At 43.6% G+C, this 10,852-nt stretch overlaps 1 protein-coding gene across 2 annotated transcripts in view; it reads right to left on the reverse strand.

Moving 5' to 3' along the window:
• Window positions 1-1,675: 1,675 nt before the first annotated feature.
• LOC147635711 (monogalactosyldiacylglycerol synthase, chloroplastic-like) overlaps window positions 1,676-10,852 on the reverse strand; it is a 53,235-nt gene continuing 44,058 nt past the window's right edge. The window contains exons 6-8 of one of the 2 annotated variants that reach the window (XR_015266700.1): window positions 2,662-2,748; window positions 2,485-2,559; window positions 1,676-2,274 (exon numbers count right to left, since the gene is read on the reverse strand). Coding sequence is in view for 1 of the 2 variants with exons in the window: in XM_086803115.1 (XP_086659241.1) it covers window positions 2,035-2,274; window positions 2,485-2,559; window positions 2,686-2,748 (378 nt within the window). In the remaining variant the exon portion in view is untranslated. The remainder of the gene's footprint in view (window positions 2,275-2,484; window positions 2,560-2,661; window positions 2,749-10,852) is intronic. The other variant, XM_086803115.1, reaches the window with a different exon arrangement.

The following is a 10,852-nucleotide window of genomic DNA, read 5'->3' on the forward strand; positions in this document are numbered from 1 at the left end:
TTTTGGATTTGGATCAGAATCAAGTTGGGCTTGCACCAATCCGACGACATCTTTTTTCAGAGAGGAATGTGGAGTCCTTTCATCTGGCGCGATGCCCACCTCAGTGGAGTGTGCTTATGTACAACATTGGGCAACTCATGGTACGGAGTTTGAGCAGATGGACACCATCTTTTCTACAGAGTCTTTACTTCTTGCGATGCCGACCTTTTCAAAGGATGCTTCTTTTCAACATTTGCCTACTCTTGGTACAGAGTTGGAGCAGATTGACTCCTTTTGAGGGTTCCAGTGAGGAGCAGTTTGCTTCTCTCACGATTGATTATCTATAAGTTCTGATCTTGTTTGGTTATGAGGTTTTTCATACATTCTCCAAGCTGGATACACGACATTCGACTTCAGGGAGTGTTCTTACACTTGGGTTTGGAATCATTATTTGGAGCAGCACGTCGCAGGCTACATGGTTAATTTCTTTTAGAGCAACGATGTACCTGGCAGCTTGTTCTGTTGCTTTTGTAGTTGAGTTGCTGAGGAGATTGCTTGTGAAGCTTTCTTAGTACCTGTTTCTGCAGTCTTTCATCTTTGATCGAGGACGGCGTCTCTGGCTTCTTGGAGTTCACTGAGCATCCGAAGGTGAGAGGGGGTGTTAGACATCATCTCCTTGTTGCTAGCTTCCTGTTTGGTATCCTATTTCAACCTCTAAGGCTGACCATGTTAGCTATAGGGATTGGTCACCACTCACATATGTTCTCCCATATTATTCCCCATTTTATGGAACTTGGGCTTTTTTCCCTAGTCGTGGAGGATCTTTTCCCTAGTCGGCTGCCTTCATGTGGACATATATATAGCTAGCTTTCCTCCCTCATTATTCACTGTTTGCTTGGCATTGTTTGCTGCAGTCCCTCACATACGAGGTTTTCTCCCCTCTTACTCGGGACATGTATTCCTTTGGATGATCTCACATGTGTTTCCTCTCCATCTCTCTCCTGTATTTCCACTTTCCCTTCTTCCGCTACACATTCTATCAACATCTCAACCATGAAGCATAAAACAATAAATACACAAAATAACAATCTTTAAAAATAACGCATCTCTAATAAAGAGAACAATCTTAGATCTGTATTGAGCTAAGACAGGATTGACTTCATTTTCAAGAAAGGGTCGCTTTTTCCATGTATTTGAATGGTCACAAAGAAAATATGTTATATAACAGATCATGCCACACAATTGACAAATAAAATCAAAACATATTACTCACTACTGAGTTACTCACTAGCACCGGCCCATGATGCAATGCTGTCACAAGCGCGCGCGCGCGCGCGCACACACACACACACATAACAAAAACAAAAGTACAGAAAAAAAATTGCAAAAAAAAGGCTCATGGCCTAATTGCAAAAATTGCTCATGGCCATGAGAAAAGGATCCAGCTCTTGTTTATTTACAGGAGTTCAGCATTTATCCCACATTAACTAAACCATAATCATTTAGAGACAACCTTGGATAGATATTCACTTGCAGCATTTTTAAGCCAACAAGAAGATTACAAAAAGGGTGATTTGTGTTAAGATACACAAGTAATCTTTTAATTAAAGCATGGCTGAGATTTCAGATCAAGGATCTACATTTAATAATAATTGCCCACCATTCTTCAACTGCAAAACCACTAGACCAACCCTTATTTGTGTCACTGCAACTTGTAGGCACTTCGATTTAGAAAAAAAACAAAAACAAAAACAAAAACAAAAAAAAAACAAATGTCACGAATTTCCTAGCAAATGATAATGAATGTACTAATGCTACAAAAAAGAAATAGTGTTCTCACAGTTGAATCACGTCAAAATTGGAAAAGTATAGGAGCCTAATTCTCCAAGAAGCAAGAGGAGGAAGGCCCATAATGTACAGAAGTAGAGTGATTGGAGCAGGAAACTGGCTCTTTCCCACCTCTCAACATCACGTTTTATTCGAAAAAGCATGTTATCCATAAATCACCTACCCTCTTGACCTCTGTGTCCTCTTACTGTAAAAAAAGGGCTCCTCTCATGAGAAAGCCAGAGCAGGCTCGGGCACGCTTTCCTTTTGCCGAACCAGCTCGTCCAAGTCATGCACTATCTTGAACACGGCATCCGGCCTGGCCAGCTTCAACGCATTGCGCGACATCTCCTGAAGCTCCTCTGCTTTCGGACCAAACCACCCTGCCACAATGTTGGCTATCTGTTTTGGATCTTTACAAAACTTGCCTGCACCATTGTTCACTACATATGGTACATTCCCTACCTCCTGTTGAAGAAAAAAAAAAACACAGAACTTGTGAATAATCTCCATTTGATGTATACCCTTGTACAGACGTCGGACAGCATTTGGACCGGAGGGCAAGATTGCCTGTGCACCCATTATTCATGGGTAGAATTTGGCAGGCTGTACAGTGATAAAACACCCTAAGCATTGTTACTAGCCTAGAGACACTTCAAAATATTGCAATAACAGCACCTGGCCTGCTATGTAGTCATTTAGCAAAAGGGGAAGCCCACGGATCATTGCTTCTGCAATAGTGCCTGGCCCTGCCTGAAAATTTTGGAGGAACAAACATAACATCGAGTAGTCACAAAATTGCACTAAACCACATTAGGAGAAAGTATCATAGCAAGAGACCACAAAATCAGGTACCTAGACACGAGTTTCAATCATCACCTTTGTGATGATGCAATCACAGGCTCCCATCCATTCTTCCATGTTTGTCTGAAAACCCCGTATCTGCAAGATGAATGAATTGATAGCTGACGATTTATTCTTTGCAGGAAAGGATGTTTCTATTTAACACAATGACAACAACCTAAAAGAAGATGAAAGCCCAGCTACAAACTCATAAGATCAAAGGCCAACTGAAAGAACATCAACATGGTTTCTAAACTGCTCTGATAGAGTCTGTAATGCTTACGAATAAAGTCTGTAATACAATGCAAGAGAAAGTAGTAGGATGATCTGTGAAATGAATAGATCTAGGTCACAAACCATAAAATTTCCCCTTTTGGCGGAACTCTCTGTGAGCCATATATGCCCCAAGTCATGGCACAAAAGCAGCCTATAATAAGCCCCTTTAGAACCACAAATCATTGGACGCATCACCCAAACCAAATAGGCACCACACCTACTAATATAGAGATCCTTTTATACTAGCCCAAGCCTACTACCTTGCTGAGTTAATGGCTCATAAGTGAGATAGGGAAAATTTGGGACCAAAGCAAAGCCTAGGTCATGCTTCCGCTATACACTTGGATGGTGGGCTTTGGTGATATGGGACACCAAGTTGGGGTTGATGTTATATTCAAATCAAAGAGTATGACATCTCATTCATATAAGCAGGCAATTTCCCAAGGATAACGGGGACTTTGAGTTACCTTGAGCTTGAGCGGTTTCATCCAAGACTGATCAATTGTGTTGTTCTTGTGACAGCGAATCCATAATTTTCTACTGACCAAGTATGCATGAAGATCACCTCGAGTATATCTTCCACTCATGACCAAGGTAGCAACAATGACAAAGAGCATGCACTGAAGCATGAGGGATAGGAGTGAAAGGGTATATGCAGAAGCAGGGAGGAAAAAAGAAAAAAAGATGGTACTGCGGCATATCATGCACACCTTACTAGTGGCTGGGCAGCATATCATGCACACCTTACTAGTGGCTGGGCAGCATAGTGCGGGTTGGAAACAAAAACCATACCGGCCTACTTGTGCGCACACAACACAATCCCAGGCAGACCATAAACAAGGGAAATCCCAGGCAGTCCATAAATGCCCAGCCCTACTAAAGGCCATCCACCTAAACAGTCTAAAAAAGAACCCTTAAACACCACCACCACAAAATCAGCACAATACCTACTACTGTCCTTACAACAAAAAGCCATGAACCAAAGTCTAAATTCGACATGAAAAACAAAGCACTACTCAGAAAGAGATTTTAGCGGCTGAGTCATAATCTCTATCTCTGGCATCTTTGGATTCATTCTTGGGTGCCCACCTTTCTGCCAGTCCTAACCATCTTTAAGTTTGCCTTTGTTTTGCCCTCCAAGCTTATATGCAAGTTCTAGGCAATCATATTCGAAGCGGTAAGCTGCTGAATGGTTTGGTGTGGATACACAAACTCTGCTGAATGATATCATGTAATCCCGATTCAAATTTCGTCGTCCTCTCATCATCAGATACCTGCATGAAAGGAGTCACTTTGAGAAGAACTTTCCAATACTTGGCTATATAAGAGGAGAGTGATTCTCCATTAATTTGAGATAGCCAATCCCATTCTTTTCATACATCCTTCTCAAAGTTGCGGGGGGGAGAAACTGTGCATAGAACTGCTTCTTGAAGTCTTTCCATGTACGGGCCATACTCCCATCCATAATCTGTGCTGACCACCTGGGTATCACTAGCGATATCTTTCAAAAGCATACCAACATAACAAAGCATAGACTTTCCAGAAAAGTCCTCAGAGAAAACGGCAATTTCAAACTATCGGGTGAAAAAGTGCTTCATCGTGTCCATCCTGCCATTGGAAGTTCTCACACTTCCCATCTTTGTCCCTGACTTGACTTGAACTGGCCACTCCTTTTGAAGGAGGGTCCAACTTGGTCCATGTGGTTTTGCAACATCACTACTACGATGGTTCAAAGGTCTAGTTGGTGGAAAGGATCCTTGTCTATTATTTTGAGCCTTAAATTTCATAAAACCATCAACCTCTACATGTCCATTCCCAAGAAAATATGTGCATTGAACATTAGGGCATTCTTGTGTGAGATGAGGTTCCCTATACGCAGCACGACAAACTACCCTGCTGGAAGCAGAGTAACAGTGCATAAACACCATTAATCTTTTACAAAGGGAGAGGCTTCTATTTATAGGAAAAAGTGAGCCTCTAACCAAGCAAACTGATTCTAGAATTTTCCAGATCAGTTTGGTCACTTTTTGACCATTTTTAGGTCAGTTTAGCTTACTTTTTGAATCTAGTTGAAACAGGAGAGAGGAGAGATGAAAATATCTCATTATTTGTGAGTTTAAAACTCATCCACACATGTGAAATAGGCGGCTCCTTCATGAGGGGAATTTCCCACACTGAGGTGTCAAAAATGCATCATTTTCTCGAAATATCTCTTCTTTTTTAACTAATAAACCTTGTCCTTAGTCAACTCTATAAACCTTTTCCTACGATGCCAATCCAAGCAAGTAGCTACATCTTATGATGATGACGTCGTCATGCTAATGCGTGACGATGCCTCTTCTCTCGATCTCAACTCACCCTCTCTGAGCAAGCAGAACGCTCTACCTGTCAACAAACTCGTCATCTTGGCTCATGACAGGATGAATTTGCAGTCCAACCGAATCTGAGATCACATATCCCTTGCTCATAGGTATGCAAGTTCCAGCTCACAAGGTTTTGTTTTTTCCGGGAAAAAGATCCATCTATTAGTTACCGATAAAACAGCCATGATGGTTAAATACAAACTCATCCCCAAATGGGAAGTGGAGTCAAGACCCATGAAAGGGAGGATACTCTTCTCCTCTGGCTGGCTGCTCTAGGAAGAGGAGGCTATCTCATACAATGGGTGGAGGGGGAAACAACCACATAGGTGGTCTATAGTGCAAGGTGGGCTCCCCACCACTATCAGTAAGAAAGAGACCGTGACGCCAAATCCTCAAGAAGGCCTATCGGCGCTTCTACATACAGTCTGAGCCACCCTAAAGCTTCCCCCACTGCCCGCGGAGCGAATGAATTATGTCGAGCTAGATGCTTTGGATGACTTCACTGCATCGAGCTCTGCAAATGTGTCACGCACTAATACTACTGCGAATCTCCCGTCTCTAGCAAGAACCTAGAGTCTAGTGACCTATAGGTGAAGTTGGAACTGGCACTGCACAAATATGAAGGTGAGAGACCTTAAGGGCTAATCCCTCACCCTCCTCCTCGTATGGCATGACGACCGCAGCCTCAGTGGCCCAAGCGACTATGCCCCACATAACAATGCAGGCAGGGGCCGAACCATAGTTAAAAGGCGTAGGATCCGCTCCCAAACGTGCATAGCCTTCAGGCAATCCCAAAGACAATGACACTCAGACTCCTAGGGATGGCCACACCTCGGACATAATGCTAGTCTATCCCCAATGGCCAACCAAGTACCAACTGCAAAGCTCCTATGTGCCAGCTGCCACACGAAGAGAGTGATCTTCCACAGTCAAAAACTATCCCACAACTAATGAGGTTTTTCAACACCCATCTCATTAGAAATAGCATCAAATGTAACATCCTATGTAGCAACCTTACCCTTGGATTTCAATAATTTTTGTATATCCAGATCATCCCTCAAAGCTTGGAGTTCATGTACCTCTCACATCAAATCATCCAAGTATATAATCTAGGTCTTTTTTTTACAACAGTTGAGAAAAAATATAAAAGGCTACCAAATCCTTTGTGGAAAAACCTTGCCAAAGAGACTGAATGGGAGAGTTAATTAGGGTTTCATGTGGGAGACATACACACAGAGAAAGAAGGGAGAGAGAGAGAGAGTTGTGGGGATAAGTCAACTCATGAGATGAGTGTGTGACTCCCCTATCACACATGTATATTGCACTAGTACACATAGTGCACTTAGTACAGTAAAAGTACTAAGTGTACTATGTACTATAACTTATGAGCTTGTACACACTACAAGGGTGGACATAATGCCTTTACCCCAACAACCTCCCACTCAAAGGCAAAGTGCCCTTGAGTAAAAAAAAATCAGCATGTACATGATAATATACAAGGCCATATCAAAGCTGAAACTGGCCTCATCCAATGCCCATCAAGTGTCTGCAATGAGCAAACCGCTCCGGAGGCAAACTCTTTGTCAACAGATCAGCCGGGTTCTCATCCGTATGAATCTTAACAAGATGAATTTGCTTGTTCTCTATCACCTCTCTGATGAAGTGATACTTCACATCCACATGCTTCGTCTTTGCATGAAAGACAGGGTTCTTTGCCAACTGGATGGCACTCTGACTGTCACAATGCAACAATGGAATATCCCCTGTATAACCCAAATCAACCACTAATCGAGATAGCCATAATGCCTCCTTGCAAGCCTCTGTGACTGCAATATACTCGGCCTCTGTAGCAGATAAGGCAGTGCACTTCTGCATCCTGGATATCCATGACACAGCACCTCCTGTGAATGTAAACACATAACCGGTAGTAGACTTCCGGTTATCTGGATGACCGGCATAATCCGAATCCGTGTAACCATGCACTAATGCATCCTGTTTGCCAAAGCATATGCACATATCCTGTGTGCCCTTCAGGTATCTCATGACACCTTTCACTGCTTCCCAATGCTTCTTGCCAAGTTTAGCCATGTATCTAGAAACTACTCCCACTGCAAATGCAATGTCCGGCCTCGTAGCAACCATGGCATACATGAGACTGCCACAAGCTGAAGCATACGGAATCTTGGCCATATCAGCCCTGCACTATCCGACAGTGGGCTGTCCATAGCACTGAGTTTCACATATGGAGGCAAAGGAGTACTAGTCTTCTTCCCCCCATCCATATTGAACCTCTGCAAAACTTTGCCAATGTATTCCTTCTGAGACAAATACAACACATGCTGATTTCTGTCCCGAAGTATCTGCATACCCAAAATGTGATTTGCATCACCCAAATCCTTCATATCAAAGGTTTGATGCAGCATCTTCTTCAAGGCATCCATCTCTTTACGAGATTTCCCGGCAATCAACATATCATCAACATACAAGATGAGGATCAATACACTGCCATCCAAAGCTTTCTTGGTGTATAAGCAGTGATCTATGTCACTTCTCCTGAAATTCTGGGATTTCATGAATGTATCAAATTTATGATAGCATTCCCTTGGTGCCTGTTTGAGCCCATAAAGACTCTTTTTCAGCTTGCATACAAGCTTCTCCTTTCCATTTACTGCATAACCCTCTGGCTGTTGCATATATATCTCCTCATGGAGATCACCGTGAAGAAAAGCAGTCTTCACATCCATCTGAATCAAATCCAGATCATCATGAGCAACCAAAGCTAATACAGCTCTAAGTGTGGTCATTTTGACCACTGGAGAGAAGATCTCATCAAAGTCCACACCATATTCCTGCTTGAAGCCCTTAGCCACTAACCTGGCTTTGTATCTTGGCTTTGCATCTGGTGCAACTTTGAGCCTGTAAACCCGCTTACATGGCAAAACCTTCTTGCCTGTAGGCAAATGCACCAACTTCCATGTTCCATTTTTGTGCAGAGAATCCATCTCTGACTTCATGGCACGCTCCAAAAGAGCCTTGTCTGCCCTCTGTAAAGCCTCCTTATAACATGAGGGCTCCCCACAGTCAGTGAGCATCAAGTAGTCAACCCCTGGAACAAACCTGTCAGGGGCTCTGGAGGGTCTTGTGGACCTCCGTACCCAATGACCATCATTTGCAGGTTGCTGTCCAGCCTGCATATCACCTATTGGTGGCTCCTGTTCCATGCCATAAGGCTGAAAAATCATGCCCGGTATCTCCTCTAACTGTGGTATATCCATAGGGATATCTTCTGCCATCTTTGGCTGTCCATTTGGACCATTTTCAGCACCATTTAAGGGCTGGTTTTGTTGCCGTAATGGCTGATTTACAGCCCTTGGTTGTTGTCCATGATGTCCATCATCATCAAAGATGACTCTGCCAGGCTCCTGTTGCCTTGCAGGCTGTTTATACATGCATGATTCATCAAAAATGACATCATTGCTGCGTATAATCTTTCTATTCACGGGATCCCATAGTCTATACCCCATTTCACCTCTGTCACCATATCCTAGAAATATGCATTTGTGAGACTTAGGATCAAGTTTGGTGCACATTTCCCTGCGTATGTGCACGTACGCAACGCAACCAAACACTCTCAAGTGCTTGTATGACGGAGGCTTCCCTGTCCATACTTCTTCTGGCACTTTCCCACCAAGCCTCGTGTTAGGTGACCTGTTTATAAGATGAACGGCTGTCATAACAACTTTAGCCCAAAAACCATGAGGTAACGCAGCATGTGACAACATAGAACGGACCTTCTCCTGAATGGTCCTGTTCATCCTCTCTGCTGTCCCGTTTTGTGGAGAGTCATAAGGAGTAGAGAGCTCCCTCTTGATGCCTTTAGCATCACAAAAGTCCTAAAATTGTTTGGACATATACTCTCCACCATTGTCGGAACGCAAAGCCTTCAGTGTTTTGCCTGTTTGATTCTCAACATGAGCAACAAACTTCTGAAACACTGAGAATGTATCACTCTTCAAACGAAGAGGATAGACCCACACCTTGCGTGTGGCATCATCTATAAAAGACACAAAATATTTTGCCCCTCCCAAAGAAAGCTGAGGCATCTCACATACATCTGTATGCACAAGCTCTAACTGAGCATTTTTCTGTCCAAGAGCTTTCTTGTGGGGGCACTTGAGTTGCCTGCCATATATACAATGCTCACAAAACTGAAAACTTGAAAACTTTAGAGAAAGCAAGTAACCCAAACAAGACAATTCCTCCATTCCTTTGACACTCATGTGTCCCAACCGGCTATGCCACATAGAGATTTCCGGCAGCTCAGTTGCATTTACATTAGCATGGTGACAAACACCTGCATGCATGAAGTAAAGAGTGTCCACCTTAGAGCCTCTGGCAACAACCAGTGAGCCCTTACTAATCTTCCACTTTCCACGACCAAATGTGGTAACATAATCAGCATCATCAAGCTGTCCAGTAGAAAGCAGGTTTTTCTTGATCTCAGGCACATGCCTGACATCATGGAGCATAAGCTGTGAGCCATCTGAAAACACAAGCCTCACATCACCTCTACCAAGAATCTTGCATGCATGTTATCACCCAAATAAACTACTCCTTCATTGCCAGCAGTATACCTGACAAACAAGTCTCTGCAACCTGTGACATGAAAGGAGGCACCTGAATCAATGATCCATGAGTGCATACCATGACCATCTCCTGTAAGAAGTGAATGGGCATCAAGTAAACCTTTTCCTATGATGCGAATCCTCACGAGTAGCTGCATCTTATGATGATGACCTCGTCATGCTAATGCGTGACGATGCCTCTTCTCTCGATCTCAACTCACCCTCTCTGAGCAACCAGAACGCTCTACCTGTCAACAAACTCGCTATCTTGGCTCATGACAGGATGAATTTGCAGTCCAACCGAATCTAAGATCACATATCCCTTGCTCATAGGTATGCAAGTTCCAGCTCACAAGGTTTTCTTTTTTTCGGGAAAAAGATCCATCTATTAGTTACCGATAAAACAGCCATGATGGTTAAATACAAACTCATCCCCAAATGGGAAGTGGAGTCAAGACCCATGAAAGGGAGGATACTCTTCTCCTCTGGCTGGCTGCTCTAGGAAGAGGAGGCTATCTCATACAATGGGTGGAGGGGGGAACAACCACATAGGTGGTCTATAGTGCAAGGTGGGCTCCCCACCACTATCAGTGAGAAAGAGACCGTGACGCCAAATCCTCAAGAAGGCCTATCAGTGCTTCTACATACGGTCTGAGCCACCCTAAAGCTTCCCCCACTGACCACGGAGCGAATGAATTATGTCGAGCTAGATGCTTTGGATGACTTCACTGCATCGAGCTCTGCAAATGTGTCACGCAGTAATACTACTGCGAATCTCCCGTCTCTAGCAAGAACCTAGAGTCTAGTGACCTATAGGTGAAGTTGGAACTGGCACTGCACAAATATGAAGGTGAGAGACCTTAAGGGCTAATCCCTCACCCTCCTCCTCGTATGGCATGACGACCGCAGCCTCAGTGGCCCAAGCGACTATGCCCCACA

Source organism: Cibotium barometz, chromosome 9 (assembly GCF_041138505.1).
Source record: "Cibotium barometz isolate CiBa-2024 chromosome 9, ASM4113850v1, whole genome shotgun sequence".
In the NCBI taxonomy this organism is placed as follows: Eukaryota; Viridiplantae; Streptophyta; class Polypodiopsida; order Cyatheales; family Cibotiaceae; genus Cibotium; species Cibotium barometz.